Here is a 27,739-nt window from a genome sequence, read left to right on the forward strand (position 1 = left end):
AGAACTTGATATAGCATTTAGTTGCATTAAAAAAAAAATACTCCAGGTATCTTGAACTGTGGAAGGACATGAAGGTCGGGTTGAAAAAAGTATCCTTGGGCAAAGTATCTTTGTCTTTTTACACATGAGAGTGTGTGTCTGATTATTTCAGTCAATATAGGGAAACAGGAAAACTCAATATTGTGTTGATGATAGCTGTTGGAGGGGTATTGATAAAGTGAGAAGAGAAAAATTAAAATGATGTTTGTCTCTGACTTGCTAATTTCAGTAATTTATAAGCACTGTTTTCCATTTGTGCCTCCCATATATGCAGTGTTGAATCATGGCTCTCATCAAATGTGTCTTAAATTGACCTGCTTGTAAGTTTCATTTGGTTAAAACAGTTCCTTGTGTTTTCCGAGGTTTCTCAGCCTTCCCTGGCTGGGGAGCCTGTAATGTGGCTGCAGGCTCCCGAGGCATAGTTTCAAAATGCTAGGGTCACATTACTGGCTCCATGCCTTTTCCCATTTGTTAATTATTAAAATGCCTTTCCCGTAGATGAGACCCCAGTGGCTCTCTCCAGACTATCCCTCACCTCTCCCTCCGCCAGGCCTGGGCAGAACCGTTTGCCATTCAAAGCCTGATGTGACTGCTCTTCCACTCTGCCCCGCCTGGCTGCCACCACTTCGCTCTCCCCTATTCGTTCCCCCAATCCCCCCACTCTTGTCCAGTGCAGCAGCCATGACTCTTGACAAGGAAGATGCCAGGGGGCTTCTGAAAGGCTCCCGTGCCTTTGGTCTCTAGGGTATAGCTGCGTCAGCATCTTCCCTCTAAGTGTTTTCAGTTAGTGTATCATGACAGGCCGGCGGGATGGAAGAGCTACGGTGGCGGGGTCAGAAGAAATCTCTGTTGGTTTTTATAGTTTGTGATTTATTATCACTTCCCCCTTTTTCTGGATTCATTGTTAAAGTCAAGCTCGTGCTGAGAAAAACGTTAAAATATATCACGTTGAGTAGGCGCTGACAAGCCCGGAGTCTGACGTGGCTCTTTCTAGCTGCTGCCTCCACAGTTGATACAATTCTAGAGACATGCAGTCTCTTTTCCCATCTTCCTCATGAATCCCTCAGCCCCCGGTTCCAAAGACATTCCATAATAATAATAGGGAACCCCCCCCCAAGTATGTAACTCTATCTACAGCCAAAATGAAATGTGCATGCCACAGGTTCTGTGAGTTTGCACGATGCCTAAGCACTGTGTATTCCATTTAACCGGTGAGACTTTTTTCCATTAAAAGCCTATGTGTAAACCTTCTCTAGTATTCATGAAGTTTTCACCTTTAAAGTTTTTTTTCAAAATTTTTATTTCTAGTCCTTGAAGAACATAGCAATCTTTCCCACCCACATGTGGGAACGTGTCCATTCTCAGCCGCACAAGCCTGCCTCATGGAAAAGCTCCAGCCCAGAGCTTCACTGCTGGGCCTGAACACTCCCCAGAATTCTTCTTCAGTCTCCACTGGCCCTGCAGGCATAAATAAATCCCTTCACTCCTCCTTGGGCAGCTCCCTTCTCCTTGCCTACGGTATTTATTCCAGACCTTCCCCACGCTCTCTTCCTTCTCTTGCCTCCTGTCCCACAGGGAAGGCGGAGGCCACCAGCCTATTCTCCCTTTGATTCTGTAAGCACATCAGCGTGCACATCTACCCTGACCTCTCAGATGCCTGAGTGCCAACTTGTCGGTCTCAGTACAGCTAAAGACAATTTTCTGGTTCCAGAAACAGAACTAGAAATGAATGTGCCTTGATGCAGATCATAGAGCTACATATATAAGTGAGTTTTGGAACCCTCTGCCCACGAGGGAGAAGGGAAGGAGGAGCTGTACACCAAGGGAGGATGAAGCTCTCATGACTTTGGACGTGAACTGGGGTCACAAGTCTAGGGAAACTTTTTCCATTTGACATCATCTCTTCCTGGTTGCCCTACATCTCACAGTGGTAATCCCCTCTCCCACTCCCATCTGCTCACCTCCAATAGCACTGAACTCATCCCTGGTAGCACAAGTTCACACACTCATCCAAGGTAGAAACCTGGGAAACTTGTCCAATTCCTCCCTCTCCCTGGGAGGGTTTAAGCCTTCACTATGAACTTACCTCATAAGTCTTTCTCAATTCGACGCTTCTCCACCCCTAATACCACTGTCTCTCTCTGTTTAGAGCTTAATGGCTTGCTGGCACCAATCTAATATCCTGTGACTTGTTTTTTCTACCTGTAGTCTAACCCCATCAAATCCATCTTCCTCACTGCCACTGAGGAGCCCTACTTAAAACCCATTATGATTCCACCACCTCCTTGCTTAAAACTCTTCAAAAGTTTCCCCTTGTCTCCAGGAAAAACTTCCACAGCAGGCGAAGCCTGGCACACCATCACTCCCATTCTTCTGGTCTCTTCTCTTACCATTCTTTGCTTCACTCTCTAGCCACCACAAATAGTTCATAGAACCCTACTGTATTAGTTTGCCAGGGCTGCCATAACAAAATTCTACAGACTGGTACGTGGCTTAAACAGCAGAAATTAATTTTCTTCCAGTTATAGAGGCTAGAGGTCCAAGATCAAGGTATCTTCTGAGGTGTTTCTCCTTGGCTTGCAGATGGCTGCCTTCTCTTTGAGTCCTCACTTGGTCTTTTCTCTGTGTGTCTGCACTCCCACGTCTCTTTGTATGTCCTAATCTCTCCTTATAAAGACACCAACCAGATTGGATAAAGGTCCAACCTAATGGCTTCATTTTAGCTTAACTCCTTCTTAAAGGCCTTATCTCCAAATGCAGTCACATCCTGAGGTACTGAGGGTTAGGGCTTCAACATAAAAATTTTGGAGAGATGTAATTCAGCCCATAACATCTACTGTCTGCCTGTTCTTTCTTATCTCCTTGCCTTTTTTCATATTGTCTCTATTTAGAATATCCTTCCTTTGTTGCATGACTCCAGATCATTCTGACTCAGCACAGGTACAACTGCCTTCCATAAGTCTCAGGCCCTACCCTGACAGGATAAGCTGGTGACCTTCCTCTCTACCCACTAAATGCTCTGCTTGTATCTCCACCCATGACCTTACTACATTATTTTATAATTATATTTAGAATGAGCCGTGTTAAATTCCCAATATTTGACTACTTTTAACCTATAAAAACAGCGTTTTCACATTGCCCAGCTTGATACATCTCTCTTCAGACCCATCAACCTTCTGAACCTAGGGACTATGTCTTCTTTGCTTCTGTATACCACAGTGCTTGGCACTGAGTGGGTGCTTGATAAATATTGAAGAAGTGAATGCTGTAGACAACATGATCTCTGTCCCTGAGTTTCTTTGTATATTATTCAGAGAGTTGAAATATTGGTCACAAGACAATAGATAGACGAATTCTAGGCTGCACCCTCAGAATTCAAAGAGCTGAGAGTTGAATATTGGTAAGCTTAGTTAGAAAGGGCCATTGGGAAGATGTGAGGCTTGAGCTGGGATGGTGAGAAAGAATTTCACTGAGGCTGGTAAAGCAGTGAAGAGAGGGGAACTCAATGAGCAAAGCCTGGCAGGCATAAACAGTGAATCGACTGTGGAAATGTCCATTAAGTGAGAATGGGTTTACTGAAGAGGAGAGCCGTTAAGAACCTATGAGACTGAAGGTGGACCAGGCTAAGTAATGGAGTTCCTTAGATGCCAAATTCAAGAGTTTGCGTGTGACCATCCAGGCGGTGGGGAGCTATTTTCAGTTCCAAGAATGATGTAATGCAAACGGAGTTCTGGGAAGATTACCCAGCCTTCGGGATAACACATGATCAGATAGACAAAGTGGAGAGGTCAGATAGAATTAGATGGCTGTTTCAGGAACCCAGACCTGAGATTAGAAGAACTTGGAATCCTCTTCTTGGATGGCCTAATAAGGCTTTGAATGAGTCACTTTGGAGTTATTCAAAACTGATTGAAATGTCAATACAGCTTCAAGAAGTCTTCTAATAATATGATGTAAAGCTATCCCTGATCGCAGATAAGGATCGACCCAATAAAGGAACTGATTGAATATGTGAGCTTTGTGAAGTTCGTTATGACTTTGAACAGAGTGAAGGGCAACAGTCCCAGTGCCTTCTTGGCCAAGACCTGGTCTATTCTGCCTCATTTTAGAGAAACATCAACTGAGGATGCAGAACTGAACTCTCTCCAGGGCTTGTCAGTGTTCAGTTCTCAACGCAGGGAAAGTAGTATAGGGTTAAGCAAGCCTGGAAGACAAACTGCCTGGATTTGAGTTCAGTGCTGACTCCACTACTTGCTATGTGACTTTGAGAGTTACACGACCATACTGAGCTTTAGACTCCTCGAATGGAATGGGAATAATAACACGACAGTTTCCACTTTATAGGTGAGTATGAGGAATAGATGCCATGAGTACGTGCAAATCATTTAGAACACATGTGTTAGGCTGAATCACAGGAAATTGCCATTCTGATGGATCTAAAATAACCGATTATCGGCAATTTCCTGTGGTTCAACCTATAGTAAATACTCAGCACATGTTAGATACTGTCATCTAGACCCTCCGGCACCTGATAAAAGTTTGCCCAACAAGTGACAGAGGCACAGGACACAGCCCCCACAGACAGCCTCACTCTGCCTCCTGGTTCATTCTGGTTTCTGTCTCTTCTTTCACTGCTGCCACCCTCCGGATGGCAACCACAGAGGCATCCTGCTCGTCTCTCTTTAACAACCAGAGCCTGGAAACACCTGCTTTTCCTCCTCACAAACTTACAATTGGCTGGAATGTTCAAAAAGTTAATTTTGCTAAGAAGTTAAGAGAATATTTTTTTAAAAGTGCAAGAGAATGCCTGGTTACAAATGAAAAGGATAGGGTTAAAAGCAAACCATCCCCCCCGCCCAAAAAAATCTGAACGTTAAACAAAGATGCTCAAATGAATAGCTTGAGGGAAGAATTAACTTGGCAATCCTTCTAAGACTAATGGGATCCTCATACCTTCCTGGAACCTACTTCTGGTCTAATCTCTACATAAGGGCCACCCTGGTGTCCCCTCTGGCTCCACTTCCCTGGCCCCTATACAGAATCTGACTACCGTCCTGAGAAGAAAAACGTTCTTGCCTCTATGGCCTTCAAGAGTTCTAACCTGAGCTCGGACCGCTGGCACTGGCCTGTGAGTTTCCTAAATCTCTACCTCTGTATCCTGGAACTTCTGCCCTCTACCCTCCATCACTCAGGCTCGGGGTCCCCTCCACCCCATTCTCCCTGTCCATTCTTTTTTGCTGTTTGTTTTGCTTTTTTAATTTGAACCACACATGCTAGGCTGTGTAGTCTGTTTCTACCCTTTTGTGACTGGAGGCTTCTGTACCTGTGCCAGCATTTTCTGAAAAACTTGAGGGCTCTCAGCCAGCCAGAAACAGACTCTGTCCTTTCCTGTCTCAAAGGCCAGCTCCACCCCCTTGAGCTGCCCACTCAGTTCCTGTTTCCTGTTGGAGGGACACCCTCAGCTCTCACTTCTTTTACCCAGCAAAGATGACAGACATGTCCTGAATAGTTGAACTCAAATAACCCTTCCTTATTCATTTTTCTAGACCATTCTCTGGTTACTCATCACTCAGGTATTTCTAAGGGAGGGGTAGAATTCTCTTTTATAGGCCCCTAATAACATACTTACTGTACATGGTGTTTCATTTTTTGCAATAACACTTGGTAGAGTTTTTTTAATATAGAAAAACATAAAGAAGGAATAAAGTTGTTCATAATCACTATTTAGTTAGCCATTTTAAAAAAAATACAAGTATATCATGGGAAATTTCAGTTTAGAAAAGTATAAAATTCCATCCCCACCACCGTAGTCCTCACCCTAAGGTAATCACTGCTAGCATTTTCTTGTGAATCCTTCAGAAAATAAATTTTATAAGTATATGTGCATACTTTTTCTGTATTGCTGCCCTGTGGGGCACTGATTCATTATAACAGTATTTGCCCGTGAAATATTTTCTTAAAAAATAATTCATCTCCATAAACCAACCTATAATAGTTCACTCCTATTTTGCTCATCCTTGGAGGATATCTCATGCCCTCAGCCAATCCTAGCACTATGTATATTACATTCTTGGCTAATGAGTGTTAGTTTCCCATTCAGAAAAACTCTCAACCAGTGAGTACTTTCTCTCGTAATCCTAAATTGACTCTGTTCTACAAATTATTTGCTTACTCCCTGTAGGTCTCCCCCATGCTCCCCAAAACTATTGTGTTTTGGCCAATAGTTTTGACCAAGAACAGCTGACAAAAATTGTGCAACTATTTGACTGAACCTGCTTCAAAGACACATAATGTCTTTAATATGTAGTAAGAAAAACTTCTTGCTACATATTAAAATCCAGTTTTATAGGGACTCCTCCCCCTTTCAAGTCAGTGGTTGAGGAGAGAAGGGATAAAAAAGAGGAATTGTATTTCTGTTAAACATTGTACTGGAGGGTCTAGCCAAGGCAATTAGGCAAGAAAGTGAAATAAAAGACATCCACGTTGGAAAGGAAGAAGTAAAACTATCTTTTTGCAGATGACATAATCTTATATATAGAAAATCCGAAGGAAGGCATCCTCCCCCAAACACTGTTAAAACTAATAAACAAGTTCAGTAAGATTGCAAGATACAAGAGCAACATACAAAAGACAGTTGTGCTTCTTTTTTTAAATTGAATATTGTGTTAGTTTCAGGTATACAGCAAAGTGATTCAGTTATACACACACACACACACACACACACACACACACACACATATACATCTATATTCTTTTTTTCTATTGTCTGCCATTTTGGTTAATTACAAGATATTGAATATAGTTCCCTGTGCTATACAATAAATCCTGTTGTTTATCTATTTTATATATGGTAGTGTGTATCTGCTAATCCTGAATTCCCAATTTATCCCTCTCCCCAACTTCCCCTTTGGTAACCATATGTTTGTTTTCTGTGTCTGTGAGTCTCTTTCTGTTCTGTAAATAAGTTCATTTGTACTATTTTTAAGATTCCACATATAAGTAATATCATATGATGTTTGTCTTTATCTGACTTACTTCACTTAGTATGATAATCTCTAGGTCCATCCATGTTGCTGCAAATGGCATTAATTCATTCTTTGTTATGGCTGAGTAATGTTCCATTGTGTGTACCACACCTTCTTTATTCATCAAGACAGTTGTGTTTCTATACACTAGCTATAAATAATCTGAAAAGGAGATTAAAAAATAAATTCATTTATAATAACATCAAAACTGATAAAATACTTAGGAATACATTTAACAAAAGAAGTGCAAAATGTATACTGGAAACTACACAACACTGTTGAAAGAAATTAAAGAAGAACTAAATAATTGGAAGAGCATCTTGTGTTCACAAATTGGAAGACTTAGGGTCCTTAAGATGCAATCCTCCCTACACTGATCTACAGATCCAGTATAATCCCTGTTACAATTTCAGTGGCCTTGTTTTTTTTTGCAAAAATGGACAAGCTGATCCTAAGATTCACATGGAAATTCAAGGGACCCAGAATAGTCAAAACAATCTTGAAGAAGAAGAACAAAGGTGGCGTACTCATACTTCTCAGTTTGAATACTTACTGCAAAGCTACTGTACTCAGGACAACGTGGTACTGGCATAAGGACAGACATATAGATCAATGGAATAAAACTGAGAGTCTAAAAACAAACCCTTTCATTTATGGTCAGTTGGTTTTTGACAAGGGTGCCAGAACTATTCAATGGGAGAAAGAATATTCTTTTCTACAAATGTTCATGGGACAACTGGATACGCATGCAGAAGAATGAAGTTAGACCCTCTGCTTCATACCACATACAAAAATTGACTCAACATAGATCAAAGACCTAAATGTAAGAGCTAAAACTATTAGGAAAAAAGCCATAGCTATAAGTCTTCATGAACTTGGTTTAGGTAACAGTTTCTTAGATATGACACCTAAAAAGGGTCAAAAATCAAAGAGGGAAAAATATCAATAAATTGAACTTTATCAAAATTTCAAACTTTTGTGCTTCAAAGGACTCTATCAAGAAAGTGAAAAGACAACACAGAGTGGGAGAAAATATTTGCAAATCATGTATCTGAGGGACTTGTATCCAGAATATATAAAGAACACTTACAACTCAACAATGAAAAGACAAATAACCCAATTTAAAAATGGTTAAAGGATCTAAATAGACATTTCTCCATAGAAGATAAACAAATGGCCAATAAGTACATAAAATGCTTGACATTATTAGCCATCAGAGAAATGCAAATCAAAGCCTCATTGAAATACCACTTCATACCTACTAGAATAGCTATAATGAAAAAGACAGATAAGAACAAATGTTAGTGAGGATTTGGAGAAATTAAAACCCTTATACACTGTTGGCAGGAATGTAAAATGATGCAGCTCCTTTGGAAAGCAGTCCAGCAGATCCTCAGAAGGTTAAACGTAGAGTTACCGTACACACCAGCAATTCCACTTCTAGGTATATATGAGACCTGGAAACGTAAGTCCATACAAAAACATGTACATGAATGTTCATAGAAGCCTTATCTTTAATAGCCAAAAAGTGGAAACAACCCACATCCAGTAGGGATGAATTGGTAAACAAAATGTGTTATACTCATACAATGGAATATTAATCAGCCATAAGAAGGAATTGAACTACTGATATGTGCTACAAAAATGGATGAATCTTGAAAACACTTTGCTATCTGAAAGAAGCTAGACACAAAAGGCAACATGTTGTATGATTCCATTTATCTGAAACATCCAGAATAGGCAAATCTATAGAGAAAAGAAGTAGATTAATGGTTACCAGGGGCTGGGGGAGGAGGAGAAAATGGAAAGTAACTGCTTATAGGGTTTCTTTTGGGGGTGATGAAAATGTTCTGGAATTAGGTACTGGTGATGGTTGCACAACCTTGTGAATATACTAAAAACCACCTAAGTTTACATGTTTAAAAAGGTGAATTTTATGATATGCAAGTTATATCTCAATTGTTTGAAAAAGAGAGGGATTGATAGAAATCATTGGATGTTTTATAACATCACTGTAGCCGTAGCAGGGTTGACCAGCAATTGTCCAAGGAGAGATGGAAGAAGAAAGTATGGCAGCAGGCAACTGCTGTCCTCAGGGCATTGGATGAGACTTAAGGAGCCATTTCCAGTGCTGCATGCCAGGAAGATGTCTCCATAGTGTCTGTGGTATAACAACCCCTCAGAGAGATGATTCACTTCCAAGAAAGCATCCCTCAAGTACAAGTGTATATGCACCAGTGTGTGTGTTAGTTTTTTCCACCCCCTGTAATCCTGACTATTGTTCTGTTATCGATGCATGCAGGTCCTTTTTTTTAACTGCTCCAGAATATTCCAGGGTATGAACACTCCATGACTGACTAACCATTTGTTAACCATTGGACATGTTGGTAATTTCCAGTTTTTTGCTTTTACAAACCATACTGTGTTGAAGAGTTAATGTATGAATGTTAAATGTAAGACCTAAATATAGTACACAGTTGCCCACAAGACTGAGAACAGAGCTGCTCTTCCAACTATTCGTCCTGTTTTACATCCTGGTGCGTGTTGGGCTTCAAACTCACGCAGGCCCTCCACCCGCTGCCACCTCTAAGTCCCCAGCACTGTGCCATCCTCCACCGAGGAGGGAAAAGTCCTTCTCCAGCTCCCACAGACCATCTGCTCCTCTTTGAGTCATAAGATGAGACGATCCTTCCCATTATCTCAGCACACAGCACCACACATGCTGTTAGTGTTCAAAACGTGCTTCTAATCTCCCCTTGTAAAATGAAGTCAGCATTTGTCTCATTCGCCTCTTTCCAAGATAAAGTCATGGAGTTTTTTTTGACACATCACAAGAAAAGTTTTCCATTTTTACCCTTTCTCCTTTTGCTTCCTGTAACTTTCAGGTTCTGTATGTTCCTGTGTTCTGAATGTCTGGAGCAGACTGACAGTCTGTGGTTCATTTTGATCACCTTAGCGCTTTTTAACCTGGCTTATGAGGATACTAGTTCAGGTATATTGCATAGGCACCTCTCAGACGCAACCCTGTAAAAAAGATAACGAGAGCCTTGTATCGCTTGGATTCTATACTCTTTAGCTAAGTCTATCCCTGAATATATGTGGTTGAATAAAATTCAGTTATGGTTCCTCTAATTCATTTAGGTTTTTTTTTTTTTTTAATGAAAATCACCCTTGGTGGATTTAGCAAACCCAAGGCTGCAGAGCAAACTTATTGACTCCACTGCAGTGGATGAATGATGTTTTACTTCTAAATGCTGCAGCTTAAATATACTCTGGGCTCTCTTATCTCATTCAATCATAGACTATTAGGGTCAGAAAGGGCCTTAAAAGTGACTTTGCCTAGCCTTCCGTATCCCTGACAGACAGCCACCTAGCTTCTTCCTGAGTATTCCCAGCATCCAGATCTCACTGCCTCAGCAAGCGGCAGCTTCCCCATGGGAACGGCTTATCTTAGAATGGGCTTCCTTGGATTGGGCTGGAAGCTGCCTCCCTATGAAGTCTGCCCTGTCCTCTTAGCCCTTACCTCCAGAGTTGCCCAGGATTCGCCTTGTTCTCACACAAACAGTCCACATGTCTGAAGACCGTTGTCTTTCCTTTTCTAGTCACTAGGTCACAGGGTTGAGAGAACGGTTCCCTTCTCGGGCTTGGTTCCCTGTTGTTCTCTTTGTTGACAATGGCCTTCTCCAGATGTGACACCTGAACTGAATATAGCACTCTGTTTGAGGTTACACCTGTGAAGAGTGTCACTATTATTGCTTCCCTTGATCTGGATAATCCAGAAAAGAAAGGACAAGCATTAATAGGATTAGTTGAAAGCGCTCACATATACACCATATTTCATTTTTAAACCTAGTATCATACACCTTCCCAGGGCAGTCTGAGCATTTCAACTCCCATGCATTTTTTTCTCCTTAGTTACATTCATTGAGTGCTTCCGATGCGCCAAACATTATTCGAAGCACTCTATGTACATTTATCTCATTTAATCCTCAAAATGGCCCTGTGAGATAGATACTAGTACCGTCTTCCTCCGCATTTCATAGATGAGGAAACAGATGCGTATAGCAATTGACCACCTTTCTACCGCTAGGGAGTGGCAGAGCCAGGGTGCAAGCGGAGGCAAGTCTGGCTCCAGAGCCCAGCTTCCATGATGTCTGCCCCGTTCCCAGCAGGACTTCCCGTTACATCTCATTGCTGCTGTCGATCCACCTACTATTGTGTTTATTGTTTTGGAAGCCACATCATTCACCTCTTGCTACATGTTGAGTTTACAGACAATTTAATACACCAAATCTTTTTCATAGGTAAATACTAACTTTTAAAAGCCCCTTTGTCCTTACTAACTATTGTTTTTATTAATTTTGGATCCTCATCCCAGCCTGTGGTTGCTCTTCTTGACTGTAGATGCTGTCAGCTAGACTTCCAGACTCGACTTATTTGCAAATCTGTTAAGTCTTCATTCCTTGGGCACAGCCCTAAGGACTCCCTCCTGGTTATAGCAAGTAATTAATCAACAGCCTTGGGGTTCTGTTTCTGAACCTTCCAGAAAGCCATGAAACAGCCACCATATGCTAACCACCACATCCATTCTGCCAGCTGCCGGAAGTCAGGATGCCTGATACCCACAGTGAATTTCTGGAAGTGGCCCTCAAGATCCCATGCGACCTCCTTGCAGTCCATCATTTTCTAAGTGCTCACAAACTATCTGTTCAATACCTAGTCACAAATTCTGCCTCCCCTCCTCTTATTCCCTCTTCCTTTGCAATCACGTCTCCATGATTTGATGCCTCCAGAGGCCTGTGATATTGCAGATGGAAGTTTTCCAAGCTGTGGCATGTCCCTCACCTGGGCCTGGAGTCAGAGCTCCTTTAAAGGATGAAGGCGCCCTCTCCACCGGTACCAAGGATCAGTTCCCAAGTATGAAACGTCAGTTCCCACATAACAGTGCTTGTTCTACCATGTATAGTTTGAAAAGTATTCTCCTTGGCAGGAAAGTTGAAGCAAAGTGGAGTCAGTAGTTCTCTTCGTTCTGTCACCTCTTAACACCTGGTCTTCTTTAGGCTCCAAACATCACTTCAAAAGCCCTTTTTGTTGTCCTGGGCACTCTCCCTTAGCACCGGCTCGTTCTGAATTTCTGCCTTCCTGGCAATGATTTTCCTGCTTCCCAGCTCTTGTAGTGAGCTTTCTCCAGCACCCCCCCTTTCCTCTTTCGTGCATGTCCTCTGACAACCCACCTTATCAGAAACCTCCGGGGCACTCCTTGCTCTCTGTTTTCTTCTTCGTCTCCTTTGAAAACATGTGCAAATGACCTCTTGGTGTGTTGAATATGATGATATACTGCTCAGACTATTGTATTAGTGTGTTCCACGTTTTTTTCTTTTTGGGAGATTTCATTTCTTAGAAAGGAATTTCTGATTTATGGCCGTTCAAAACCTGAGGACTATTTTGGTTTTTTTATTAATGCTCATTACTTCCTGCTTTTCTAAGTTTCACCGTTCGTTTCTCGGCCCTGCTTAGCAAAATTTGAGGAGTTTTTTGTGTTGTCCGCAGTTCTAACTACGGTCTTTTCATGTCACCCTCGTCAGCAGCTGACTTCTCCTTTCACCATCAGGGGACAGATTATACCTTCTTCACTTTCCTGTGGCTCCTTGGAGAGATGTCTCTTTCTGTCTTAAATCATTTTATCAATTGCCTTTTTCAGCACTGGAGTGACATCTTGCTGTGTTTGCTATAGGATAATGGTCCCCGATGGGAAAAACCTTCATGCTGGGTAGCTGTTAAATCCATTGTGAAAAGCACACAGATAATCAAACTTGCCAAACACCAGTAGCTTTGACACGATACAGCTTTATCAGTTAAAGGTGTGCACAGCCTTTTGTCCAGTTCTCTTTGGTAGCACCGTCCAAAGGCAAGGCAGTGGCGGGTGTTCATTATACACATTTTATAGATGGAAAAATTGTTGCGAAAACAAATGGAGGACATAAAATTCCTGTACTTTCAATCATTCTGCCTCCATTTTTCACCCAAAATTTTAGTAATCTTTTCACAGAGTGGTATAGACTGGGGGGCGGGGGGTGTCAGGAATACACCCATACCTAGCTTTCTAGAATTTTAAGCAACACCTGAAATTTGTTGTTTCTTTGTATTTGTTTTCTGATGATGATGCCACAAGGAGCAGGCTTACAGACCAGCCCCTGAAAGGTTTATGCTCCAAATCGGGGGTCTCGGAAAGAGAAGATGTACGGCCACATTTATGTGCCTAGTCTTTTTAAAAAATGCTTTTTATTTTGGAATAATTTTAGACTCGCAAGTAGTTGCTAAAATCATAGAGTTCCTGTGTACCCTTCCCCTTGCTTCCCCCAACGATAACATCGTACACATGTAACTACAGGGTGATGTTTTTCTAACGTCTTTGCCTGTCAGAGGAAGGCTTAGCTGGTACTCCCTGACCCCAATCAGTATTCATTATGTGAGATTAGCATCATTTATATTGTGCTTACAAAATGCCAACAGGCACTCTGGCTAAGCACTTTTAGACACTGCAACAGCCTAATGAGGTGCCACGGTCACTATCATTGTCCCCTTTTTACAGATGAAAACTGGCCTTTATGGGTTGCCTGACTCACTCAAGATTACGTGGCACTTAAGTGGCAGAGTCAAGATTCTTAACCCAGTGTGTTATGCTGCTTCCCCAGGAGATCTCACTTGTGCATTTGGAGCTCAGAGGTCTCCAGGGGTCTCCACAAAGGTAGTATTTAACTTCGTCTGTTACTTCAGGGTGAGTGAGGCCCTGCTCCCGGACCCTGAAACCTTGCAGGGCAGCTGCCACTGATAGAGCAGGGATGTGAGAATGCTGATTAATCCCTTTCTGTCTCATTTCTGGGATGCTTCATCCCCGGCTCAAGCACTGCAGCGGCAAGTTTATAGATGAAGCTGTCTCGTGGCTCTCACTTTTACTGCCAAGGAGTACAAGACAGAGAATGCTGGCAGACGGCCCGTCTGGGCTGTGGCAGAGCAGTAGGTGTTCAGACCCAGGCTGACATGCCTGAGCACCTTTCAGAGGCCTTTTCTCAGATCCCACCCTTGGCGATAGCCCTGCAGAATCGGTTCTTTCTTCAGCAGGTTTGATTCCAAATCAAATCATGTGGATCAAATATCACTGCCATCTGACAGCTTTTTAAATGTCCATATTGCTTCTGTGAGCGCCGTGGAAAAGCAAGCAGGTGGGCAGGGAAAGGTCACGCTAATCTCGGTTGTTACATTTGGTGCCAGGTACAACAGAAACCAAGGGCATTTAAGCCCAAACGACCTTGGTAACTTGATCTCTCACATTCCATGTATTCCAGCCAAGGAAATAAACACTGGTGTAAAATGTTGAAGAGATACTTAACACTTTTACGTTACAAAGTGCTTTTATGTTATCTGAGCCTCATCACACTCCTTACAGGTGAGGAAGTTGAGCGTAAGGGGGAGTAAACATGTTGTCTGAGGTTCTCCACTTAGTTTTTGGCAAAACCGAGATGGGGGCCTGGATCTTGGGGAAGCCCCAGAATGCAGCAAGGACTTTGGTGTTCCACGGACCCGGGTTCTAGCCTCATTTCTGCCACTAACTAGCTTTGTGGTCGTCTCCAGGCCTCACTTTCCTCCACTTTTAAATGGGCATCATCACAGTACCTGCCCCACAGGTTCTTGTGAAGGTAGAAGGACATGATACATAAAAAGCTTGGCAGAGTACCTGGCACAGGGAGATAACAGGAATGGTAGCTATTAGTATTGGTTCAATTCTCCATCCATTAGGAATGAATCTGGCTTCAACTAACAGAATAGTAAAGCAACGTTGACTTAAACAAATAGGGGTTACTTTTCTCATACAGTGAGTGTGAAGGCAGGCAGTCTTGGGCTGGCCAGCAGCTGAATCAAAGACTGAATCAAAGACTATCAAAGACTGTTTACCTTCTTTCATTCCATCCGGGTCTCCATAGCATGTTGATTTGCTGCCTCATGATTGCAAAGTGGCTGCTGCAGCTCCATCCACCATGTTTGGGGGAAAGAGGAATAGTACTAGTCATATTTCCCCTTTTGTAAAGAAAGCAAAAGCTTTCCCAGAACCCCACTCCCAACTACAGCAGACATCTGTTTTTGTCTCATTGGCCTGGACTATGTCTTCTGACTCTCTGTAGCTTCAAGGACACCTGGAAAGTGAGTGTTTACCTTTTTAGACTTAATTGTACAAGTGGCAAGAAAGAAGGTGGATGAGAATGGGAGTAGACTGAGCCAATTGTATTTGCCACAGTTCTACCTGCCTCTTACAGTGTCCTTAAAAAGTTTTTTATTTAATTCGTCCTCAGGTGTAGAGAGCTTAGTTAACCCTAGTCATGTGTTCATGGCACATGAACAGCAAAGCCCCTTTTCTAGACTGATTCCATTTTATTCTCACAAAATGTGTACTGTTTCATGTGCATCTATTTTTTCTTAACTTTTTAATGGAAATATATATACACTATAGTGCACAGATATTTCTAGATGGCTCAGTAGATTTCTACTATTTATCCTCACGAAAGCACCACTCAGATTAACATAGAGTTAATCCCACCGTCCCAGAAACTTTCCTCTTTTCTCCCCACTCTGTTAATACTCTCTCCCAAAGGTAACCATTATTCTAATCTGTATCCTCCTAGATCTGTTTTGCGTGTTCTTTGGCTTCATTTAACTGGAGTCATACATTTGTATGTAGTCTTTTTGGGTGTGACTTCTTTCATTCACCTGTGAGAGTCATCTATTATCATAGGTAGTGGTAGTTCATTTGTTTCCTGCTTTCTCTCTGCGCTTTGTCTCCCTGCACAGACATGGAGTAAGTGGTATCACGAGAACCAGAATAGCACCGAAATGGAAGCCACCCTTTTTCCACTTGTGGAGTATCTTTTCCTCATAAAAACCGCCCCCTTCGATTTCTCACGAAGCTCGCCTGGGCACTGCCCTCTCCCGTACCATGTCTACTTTAAAAGGAATCTCTTGGGGACTTGTACATTTGCCTTGGATGCTGTCAGCGTAAAAGAATTTTCTTGAACGCTTGGAGAGGGTGGAAGAGGAGAGTAAGAGAGAGATACTTTCTGGAAGGACATTTTTAGTCAGAGGAAAAAAGCACCAACTAAAGTCGTCATCTGAAACTTGAGCCTGGAAGCCAGCCTTTGGAGCAGGGATTTAGGTTGGTCTTCTGTGTTCCTCCCCTTCTAACAGTCTCCATTCAGAGCTCAAGGGCAAAAGAAACTCACAGCAACTCTGTCTGTCTTGGGGCTGGGAAAACTGGTTTGAATTCAGGTTGACACTGAGAAGTCTTCCTCCCCCAAAGGTGTCTGGCAGGCTTTCCTATCAAAACCAGCATGGCTTTCTTTCTAAAGACACTCAACTCCAGGACAAACTTGAGAGCAGGAATAAAGCTGATGCTTTTCAATGGAGTCTTAAATCAAGATGAAAGGGACTAACTAGTTATTCCTGCAAGTATGGTCACGTCTGTAAGTCAGGGATCAACTAGAAAAATTCAAACTATGCAGTTAGCTCTAGTGGCTGGTCGTCATCGTCTCTCCTTTAGGTATCTGCTGGTTCTGAGCCTGTGTCTGCTGAGATAACGTACTAGAATATTCAGCAGGGACTTAATCAGGGGTTCTTTGCTTGGCAGCTACAGCACACTGCAAAAGGACTGATTTGGCAAGCTGGGTCATCCTCAGGCACTGCCGTTCAGGTCCAGCGCCCTTCCATGTTTGTGTCTGCGGGCATATAGGATTAAGGGGATGAACCATTGAAATCTATTGCCTCTAACATCAGATGACCAACCTTGAATTTAGCAATATTTACTGCTAACTTTAGAAAATTTTATTAAGTTTATTGAGTCATTTCTGTATCCCCAGCCCTCGCTAAGGGCTTTGCCTATATTAATTCAGTTATTCCCCGGGTGACCTGGGGAGAGAGGTAAGGTTATCCCCATTTTTGCAAGTGAGTAAATTGAGGATTAGAGAATTTAAGTAAACTGCTACTAAGTAACAGGTAGTAAAGAGTAGGATTGAGAGTCAACACTAGGCCTCTCTGATTCCAAATGCTGTGTACTTTGTAACACTAACTACCTTTTAAAAATAACCCCTCGCTATATATACAATAAAATACTACTCAGCCATAAAAAAGAATGAAATAATGCCATTTCCAGCAGCATGGATGGATCTAGAGATTACCATACTAAGTGAAGTAAGTCAGAAAGAAAGACAAATACCATATGATATCACTTATATGCAGAATCTAAAATATGACACAAGTGAACTTGTCTACGAAACAGAAACAGACTCACAGACGTAGAGAACAGACTTGTGGTTGCCAAGGGGGAGGGGGGTGGGGAACAAATGGATTGGGAGTTTGGGGTTAGCAGATGCAAACTATTATATATAGAATGGATAAACAACAAGGTCCTACTGTATAGCATTGGGGGCTATATTCAATATACTGTAATAAACCATAGTGGAAAAGAATATGAAAAAGAATGTATATATGTGTATAACTGAATCACTTTCTGTACAGCAGAAATTAACACAACATTGTAAATCAACTATACCTCAAATAAGTTTAAAAACAGCAGCAACAAAAAATAAATATATAAATAAAAATGGGGACTTCCCTGGTGGTCCAGTGGTTAAGACTTCATCTTCCAGTGTAGCGGGTACGGGTTCGATCCCTGGTTGGGGAGCTAAGATCCCCACATGCCAAGCGGCCAAAAAACCAAAACGTAAAACAGAAGCAATATTGTAACGAATTCAATAAAGACTTTAAAGATGGTCCACATCAAAAAAAATCTTTAAATATATATATATATATAAATAAAAATAACCCCTTGCCTTTCTGATGTGCCAGCCCTTCTGTCAACCCTTGCCTTCCCCTCACCCCAGCATATGCTCTTCAATGTTTGTCCAATAAGTGACTGGTTTTCGAACAGCTAAAAGCTGTAAATACCTTGTCACTTACTTTGAATTTAGTTAGTTGTTGAATTGTCACTGTAACACAATTATATTTTATTAAGGGAATTTTTAAAAATATTTAAAACCATAGAGCATAATGGAAACCACTGATAGATAATAAGGAGACATCATTGGTTTCAATCCTTAATGTCGCCATGAATCAAAACAAGCTGTGAGACCTTGGATACAGACTTAATTTCTGTGTGCCTGTTTCCCTCATTTGTGAAATGAGGAGGTTGAAGTATGTGATTACTAATGTCTCTACCTGTTCTAAAACCATAGGCCTCTGTGACTTTTCTTGTTCTGTTTCTGTGGCTCTAAAATGGCTTTAGAGTATGAATATTTCTTAAAGGAGCCTTAATTACTAAATGCAAATCAAGAGAAGTAGATAACATTGGGGCTTTCAGAATTTTTTGGAAAAGATATAAGTTCTTTACTCTTCCAAGTAAAGCTACATTTTCCATTGCATTTCCCAGTCCAACATTCCCACCAAAAGAAAAGTGTATAGTTTCTTAAATAATTCATGTTGGAGCTGAGATTCCTTGAGGGTCTGGCAAGATTTAATCTTGGATAAGATGATGTAGAATGCTGCCAGTAGCCAACCTCAGGTTGCCAACCCAGATATAAATCCCTCCCTGTTCAGTATATGCATTTATAACGTAAACCGTTTTAAATTATACCTGGTACTATTGAATAGAATTAAGACGCTGTTGGGCAACTCTGAAAATAAGAAATAAGGCGATATGGTCTAATTAGTTAAGAATATGCTATACTTAAAGAAAATTTTACTGCATCATTTTAGACCCAATAAAGAGAAAACTGGCCATGTGAGTGACTCAGGATCTTCTGTCATCAAACACGGGCTCAATCCGGATAAGGTCTTCATGCAGGTTCATTATTTAAAGGTAAGCATATCTGAGTGGCAGAAGCCAGTTATTATGGTGCAGCACTTTTTAGATCTTACATATAAACAGTGAAGGTTAGTAACGTGGTTGGGGCAAAACAAAAAAAATCATCAACATTGTAATGACATTTGACTGAGCAGATTCTGATTGTCCAATAGTTAAAGCATTTCATACCCGAATAATCAGGCACGAATCAAAGGAAGCCGAACTGTTCCCTTCCCTGTACCTCCCTTCTCCCTGCTTCATGTCAGCTTTGAAGAGCAGAATCTTAAAATTGCTGTCACGTTCCACCTAGAAGATAGGAGTGATTTTAAAAAGTATTCTAAGTCGTAAAGGCCTTTCCTGATAGCTGAGGGAGAGAGGAGCTGGGTCTCTCTTCCCTTTTGGTCCATGATGGACCTCCAGGCTTCACGTAAGCCAAGGATAAACAAGATGGTGATACCATTAGTAGATCAGTTGAAAGCAGAGTAGTTGATCCTTAAGTACCAGACTCAACCTTACTGGTAAGAATATAAAGGGCTGCCTGGGACAGGTCAGGCCAAACTTTCTAGATGAGCACAAGGTGCTGGTGGGTAGATTAGAGTTGACTTTGTAAGCATTTTTCTGATGAACACATGATAAGTATCTTTTTTTTCTTCTTCCTTTCTTTTAGGGCTATTTCCTTCTCCGGTTCCTTGCCAGAAGACTTGGAGATGACACCTATTTTTCATTTTTAAGAAAGTTTGTGCACAAATTTCATGGGCAGCTGATTCTTTCCCAGGTAATTTATAAGTCCTTGTGAGTCCACGATATACAATTGGAGGAGGTGTAGCTTGTGGTGACTAGATGATGTGAATGTTTAAAAGTAGGGAGGGCTTCCCTGGTGGCGCAGTGGTTGAGAGTCCGCCTGCCGATGCAGGGGACACGGGTGCGTGCCCCGGTCCGGGAAGATCCCACGTGCCGCGGAGCGGCTGGGCCCGTGAGTCATGGCCGCTGAGCCTGCGCGTCCGGAGCCTGTGCTCCGCAACGGGAGAGGCCACAACAGTGAGAGGCCCGCGCACCGCAAAAAAAAAAAAAAAAAAAAAAAAAGCAGGGAAAAGATTTCTGTTTTAATACAATAGGAAAGATAGGAAGTTAATGAAGTGGACACAGGGAAGTGTTGTTTCCGGGAGGGTGATCTCCCCATAGTTTAGGACAGACTGTAACCCAAAGCTGTCCTGTGCACAGTGATGTGGGTAGTTGCACCTTAAGTGACCTGGAAAACAAAAACGAAACAATCCTGCTCTCCCCTCCACCTGGAATGAGCTTTCCAAGGTTGGCTGCTTGTCCTTTGTCTCAGTGTCATTGCCACAATCTCAGAGTCACTCCAGCTGAGCAGATATACATTCACCCAGTTCTTCTCTAACCTTTGCCTTTTTCATTGCCTTCCTTGCCATCACCGTTCTTCACAATTATATTTTCCTTTACGGGTCCATTTGTTTCTTTTCCCTCTCCTCCATTCTGTGTATAAACTCAACAAGGCCACACCAGTATGAAGTACTAGTACTTTATTTCACCAGTACTTAGTATATGATTCGCACACAGTACATACACCATATATATTTGATATACAAATAGATTAAAGACAAGATACACTGAAATATTCAGACAGTCTGGCCACAAAACTGTCGGAGAGAGACTCTGTCAGTTTATACGGGCGTGAGGCCAAGCTGCACATAACAAGAAAGTTAACAAAGAGGGAGAGGCTCTGAAAACAGTGCTCGTAGCTGATAGAGAATAAAGGATGCAGTCCCAGCGCAGATTGGACTGATGTGTATTTCTGATTTTTGACAGTTGTGCTCATATACAGTTTTGAAGTCAAACTGTGCACAATGTTAGATGTAAAGGATGTACGTGTATAATCGAACATATGTGCAAGGAATAGCATGAGTGTGACAAAACTAGATACCCGTTCCGTGTCTCTACCCTCTTCTTATTCTTTGGTTGAGGGGAGGGGCGGTATTCCTAAACCTGTATTTGGAAAGGCAGCTTGAAAACTGGCTCAGGAGTCTTATATGATCAGTTGACTGAATAGCCCAAACCACTTCTCGCCAAGATACTGCCGCACTGAAGGAGTGTTGGGTTTACTGTGACTTCTGAGGCTCTGATACCCGCTTCCCATGGAACACTCAGTGCTCCCTCCACCAAATCGTTCAATTTTACTTTTGTTAAACTCTTCTGAATTATAGCTTTATTGTTTTTTCATAACAGTTTTATTGACATATAATTCACACACCATAAATTTCACCCTTTTAAAGTGTACAAGTCAGTGGTTTTTAGTGTATTCACAAAGTTGTGCAACCGTGACTGCTCTCTAATTCCAGAACATTTTCATCACCCCCCAAAGAAACCCCACACCCATTAGCAGTCACTGCTCCATTTCCACCTCCCACCGGCCGTAGGCAACCACTAACCTACTTTCTATGGATTTGCCTATGCTGGACATTCCGTATAAATGGAGTCATATGATACGCGGCCTTTGGGGACTGGCTTCTTTCACTTTGCATAATGTCTTCAAGGTTCATGTTGTAGCATGTATCAGTACCTCATTTCTCTTTTTTAATTTTACTTTTTAACCTTTTAAATTGTGATGAAATATACATAAGAAAATTGACCATTTTAACCATTTTTAAGTGTATAGTTAGTGCCTTAAGTATCAATACATTGACGTTGTTGTGTAACTGTCACCACCATGCATCTCCAGAACATTTCAATCTTCCCCAGATGAAACTTGTATCCATTAAACAATAACTCCACATTCTTTCCTCCCTTCAGCCCCTGGCAACCACCATTCTATTTTCTGTCTCTGAGTTTGACTACTCTAGGTACCTCCCGCAAATGGAACAATACAATATTTGTCCTTTGGTATCTGGCTTGTTTCACTTAGCGAAATGTCTTCAAGGTTCATCCATGTTATAGCATGTATCAGAATTTCCTTCCTTTTTATTTTTATTTATTTTGGCCGCACCACACAGCTTGTGGGATCTTAGTTCCCCGACCAGGGATTGAACCCTCAGCACTGAAAGTGCAGAGTCCTAACCACTGGACCACCAGGGAATTCCCTTCCTTCCTTCCTATCAATATTTCTTTGTATGCATATTCCACATTTGGTTTATCGATTCATCCATTAATGAGCACTTGGGTTATTTACACCTCTTGGCCCTTGTGAGTAATGTTGCTGTGAACATTAGTGTACAAAGATCTGTTTGAGTCCCTGCTTTCAATTCTTTTGAATATATACCTAGAAGTGGAATTGCTAGATTATGTGGTATTCAATTTTTTGAGCAACTGCCATATTGTTTTCCACACGGGCTGCACCATTTTACATTCTCACCAGGAATGCACAGGGGTTCCAGTTTCTCCACATCCTCACCAACACTTGTTGTTTTGGTTTTTTTGATAATAGCCATCATAGTGAGTGTGAGTGGTATCTCATTGTGGGTTTTTTTTTTTTTTGTCTTTTTTTTGCGGTACGCGGGCCTCTCACTGTTGTGGCCTCTCCCATTGCGGAGCACAGGCTCCGGACGCGCAAGCTCAGCGGCCATGGCTCACGGGCCCAGCCGCTCCGCAGCATGTGGGATCTTCCTGGACCGGGGCATGAACCCGTGTCCCCTGCATCAACAGGCGGACTCTCAACCACTGCGCCACCAGGGAAGCCCTCATTGTGGTTTTAATTTGCATTTTTCTGGTAACTATGCTGAGGATTTTTTCATGGACTTATTGGACGTTTGTATATATTTTTTGAAGAAACGTCTATTGAGATCCTTTGCTGATTTTTTATTTGGGTTGTCTTTTATTGAGTTATAAGAGTACTTTATATATTCTAGATTCAAGTCCCTTATCAGATATATGATTTGCAAATATCTTCTTGCCTAATTAAAAGTTACTCCTATGTTTTGTTCTAAGGACTTTGTATTTTCCCTCTTATATTTAGGTCTCTTACCCATTTTGAGTTAATTTTTGTATATAGTGTGAGGTAGATGGTTCAGCTCCATTCTTTTGCATGTGAATATCCAGTCGTCCTTCTGCCAGTCCCATAGTAAGTTTGGAAATTATTGCTTTTCCGACTGACACCTACTCATTATAAAAAAATGTAATAAGCAGTACAGAAAAGTACAAAGAAGAATATAAAATATCATTCAAAATCTCACCATCCATAATTACCTATAATTAATATTAGGTGAACACCATTTTAGAAATTGCACTCTGTTTCTTTCTTCTTTCTATATATTATATATGATATGTATACACGTATCTATGTGTATATGGGTATATAGTACATATGTATGTGTGTTTGTGTATGATTGTACACACATGTATAGTTACAAAGACATATTTAGAAATAATTTTCTAAAAATATGATTATTTTATATGTGCTTTTTAATGAAATGTTTTAAATTTTATTTTACTTGGATTTAACACATGAAAAAGAAACTAAGATGAATATAAAAGACTTTCTTGAACTTCAGATAAATATAAGAGAGATCACTTCCTAAAAGATTCTTCAATTACAGAAAATCTTTAAGAGATTGAAATTGTTAGTTTTTTTCTCTTTAGATATATATCTTATTTTTAGAAAGCATCAGTTTTTTCTCTTATGTATAAGATGAGGAAACCAGTAGTTATGTACTTCAACTACTTTTCCCCCAATTCTAGATTGTTCTTAATTCATATTTTTACATAGTTAAGAGGTTTATATCATTTATGGTGTGTGCTGTTACTACAATGTAGTTTTCACATTGCATAGTCCTAGCTCTGTATGTAAAGGATTTCGGTATTCACTAACAGTCATTTTACCACGCTTCTGTATTCATGAATGCTTTATTTTGGTTCAACTCTTCTTTGGCTAAATTTAGTTGGCAAATTGATGTTCAAGTTGCTTGAGAATGTTTGCCTGTTGCCTTTATATTTGAATTACAAACTGTCTGGGTATAACATTCTTGGGTCATGCTTTCATTTCCTCGGAACTTTGTGGCTATTGCTCAGCTGCCTTCTGGCATTAAATACTGCTGTTGAAACTTTCGAAGTCAGTCTATTTTTTTCTCTTTCTACCACTCAGATGACAGAAGAATTCTTTACCATTGATGTTTAGTAATTTAATCAAGAGTGGCTTGGTGTCCGTGAGTCTGCATCAGTTTTTTTTCCTGGAAAACACTGTGCATTTTTAGACTCAGAATCTATTCTTCCTTCTTTCAGTAAAATTGTCTTAATTGTATGTTTGAACACATTCATTTTTTTTTTTCCCTTGCGGGATTCTGAATTTCAAGGTTACTGGTTATCTGTATGTTATGTCATCTTTGTCCTCCGTACTTGTTATTTTCTAGTCGCTTTTGTCTTTATAGTATATGTTTATCTCAAGCAATATTATTTTTTATTAATGTTATTATTATAAAATTATTAATTTTTTTCTTTAATAGCTGTTCTTTTTCTTGATGTTTCTGTTTTATTAATGCTTGTATAGTGGTATTATTTTGGTTCCTAATTTATTCCCTTTGCTTTGAAATCTCTTCCTCTCATTTAGTTGTTTTGTCATCTTGTCTGAGCTTTCATTTTACTGAATTTATGTTCCTATTATTTTCTTTTAATTTATATTTTAGTGTAAAGCATTCATGGAGAATTTTCTTCTGTGCCGTGGATTATGTTTTCTTCAAGACTGGATTCTTTGTCTTTTATGCTATGCTTCTTGTTTCTGTCTCTCTCTTTTGGTGGGTTTTTGTTGTATTAGTTTGCATAGTTGCCATACTTTTTTTCTGGCTCATTCTCAGCATGAGTTGCACTGTCCTGACCTTCTGTTTATTCTCATTATGTATTGGAACGTTATCCTTGATTTCTTTTGCAACTTCTCTTAGGAGTGTTTTTCTTCCCCTCTGAGCTACGGTTTGAAGTTTGGATATTATGCATGGAGAGGGTGGAGGGGAAGAGCTCCTCTGGAGCTGTATACAGCCTTTGTTGTAAGAATTTGGCTCCACTAACTCTTGAAATTTTGTTAAGGGTCCCCAGCCAAGATTCTCTTCACCTAATTTGGGTGCCACTTTTTTCCATTGCAGGTACTCTCTCAATTAATATTGTTCTTCCAATTCAGCTCGGAGCCCTAGAACCTATACAGTTCATGAGAGTGTCATCCTCGGTTGTTTATTTCCCAGGTTTTGCTCATCTCACTTGAGCAAACATTTTTCAGTCCCTTCACAGTCAAAAAGAGAGGAAAAATAAAGATATTCCTGTTTCTTTCCAAATGTGTGGGTATTTGTGAGAATTTGTGGGGTTTGGGCAATTCACCAGTACCACTCCTGCTAAGCTTGAGGGAGGGGGTGGTACAGAGGGAAGGTTGGAGGCTGTGTTGGAATCTTATGTTTCTTCTTTAGTTGTCTCTTTGAAGTTTATGCCACAAGCTGTATTCTCTCTGTGTTTGGACGCTGCTGGTGAAGTTTTTGCTAACTTTTTTTAATGGATTGTGTTTTTGTTTATATTGCTAGTTAGTTATTGATGAGGAAGACCATGATTCAGTTTCTTTACTCAGAAGTTCCTCAGTTTCTTCTTTTTCCAATTTACTTTTGAATCCTTTTCTTTCCGAATACCCCATCTGCCCAGTATTTCAGAATTATCATCTTTCTACCTCCCAACTAAAATTGCTCTCTTGAGTTTAACAATAACTTATTCCTGACCATTTCGTTCCTTTTCAGTTCTTATGCTGCCAACACTGTCCTTATTTCAACATTTTGATTGTTTGTTTTGCCTCTCCTACCTCCCCCTTCCCTATGACCATAGTAATTACTCATAAAACGTCTGACAGAAATCCCTAATCCTGGGTAATTATCAAGCCAGTGTCAGTTTATCCAGTAGACTCCACATGCGCCTGCTTTTTGTTGAATACTTTCACCAGGACTAAAAAATAATTACCAAATTCGTCATGTGCCGAAATCGGTGTCGTTTTTTTTTTAATTGTAATGCTTTATTTAGTGTTGTTAGGTGATAATCAAAATAAGCTGTCTGGGACTGACCTGATTAGTATATAGATTATTAGGAGAATAAAAAATGAAAAAAAAATTCCCAAGGAATGTGTTTTTCGACCAGAGTGTGGGCTTGTAATAATTGTCAGGGATCCAGATAAAATTTCACCCCGACCCACTGTCAAAACGGCAGGATTGTTGTTGTTGTTGGTTTTGTCTTTGGCTTTAATTTTTTTCAGGCATACTCTAGTGGTGAGAAACTGGGACCCCTAGTATTTGTTGCTAGCTGACTTTGTCAGTGATCCTAGATCAAGTCAGTGTCTTAGATCCTGTCAGTGATCCTAGAATCAGCCTTGAAAGAAAACCCTCCTTGTCCAATTGATATTTGTAAATTGTTTTTATAAAAGTGCCAACATGCTGAAGGGAAGAGTGAAGACAGATGAAAATTGAAAAGAGGTGGTAAGGGAAGGAATAATCATAAGAGACATCTTTCTTTTTATAACATTCTGTTGTGGAGAATGGGGAAAGGCTTCTATGATGAATCCACTCCAGGAGTATATGCCAATTTATGACTAGAACCAGGAGAACTAGCGTTTTGTGGTTAAGATTATGTCTATGAAAGGAATACAAAGGGCCAGTTGAGTTGATTCCACTGATGATACAAAGACCGCCTGGATGAGACCAAGTGTCTTCTTGCATTGGATGGAGCATAGGACAGAGAATGTCTAGCACTGTAGACAAACATTCCCATAGCCTGTGGAAATACAGGCATCGTGTCTTAGAGATGCTTGAGGTATTGGTTTTTTGTGACCTAGGGTGATCCCTTAGAACCATCATCCTCAGCATTGGTTGGCAGCCTTCAGCTAGCTGCTGTGTGTCTTGCAGGTCTCAGCTCTGAGACAGGAAGAGGCAGATGGCCACCTGCTAAGAAGTGGGACAGTTATCTTTCTTAAAAAATGAAGCAGGGTTTCTTGGGGACTTCCTGCAGTTTTCTTGTATTCACACAAAATCTGAAACATTGCGCCCTGCAGTTTTGTAAAGAAAGATCCAATTGTAATTGGAAAATGCAAAAGGGCAGAATTAAGGTTAACTCTGGATTTCCTGCTTCTCATGCAATTAAATTCTCCCCCTTGCCATTGAGTTAATGTAATTTTCCCCCCACATAATTGGGCATAAATTACTGGACAAATGTGGGATAAGTTGATATGGACTATAAGAAGATAATGAAGTAAAATTATAAGAAATTATAAATACAGTACTTGGATTTTTAAGAAGCAAGAATTCTGTCATTAAGCCAATGAAATATCTGCAAAGTAATCTAATAATAGATTATGAAAAATTAATTTCTAATTCAACTATTATTTACAAAATAATTATTAAAATAATAAAAATAATGACTCTAAGAACCTCAGTCAAAAATACTTTTTTGCATTCTAAATATTGCTTTTGTTTCCCTTGCTATTTTTCCCAATATACCCACTGCAGGTGCATTATTCTATTTGGGGTTGTCCCCTTCCATTTTGACTGATACATGTTTTGTTTTGTTTTTTAATTGAACTATGGTTTATTTACAATGTTGTATTAGTTTCTGGTGTGTACTGCAAAGTGATTCAGATATTCTTTTTCAGATTCTTTAACATCATAAATTACTACAAGATATTGAATATAGTTCCCTGTGCCATATAGTAGAGCCTTGTTGTTTATTTTATATATAGTAGTGTGTAACGTAGTAGTATGTATCTGATAATCCCACTCCTAATTTATCCCTCCCCCACGTCCCCTTTGGTAACCATAAGTTTGTTTTCTGT

The 27,739-nt window shown here is 40.6% G+C and overlaps 1 protein-coding gene across 1 annotated transcript in view; it reads left to right on the forward strand.

The window, feature by feature from the left end:
- Positions 1-27,739, forward strand: part of AOPEP (aminopeptidase O (putative)) — a 358,819-nt gene that overhangs the window by 214,635 nt on the left and 116,445 nt on the right. Inside the window, 2 exon segments of the mRNA XM_082656731.1 lie at positions 18,864-18,966; positions 19,619-19,726. Coding sequence (XP_082512857.1) covers positions 18,864-18,966; positions 19,619-19,726 — 211 coding nt within the window.

The sequence above is a fragment of the Grampus griseus genome (assembly GCF_964374135.1).
Source record: "Grampus griseus genome assembly, chromosome: 6".
In the NCBI taxonomy this organism is placed as follows: Eukaryota; Metazoa; Chordata; class Mammalia; order Artiodactyla; family Delphinidae; genus Grampus; species Grampus griseus.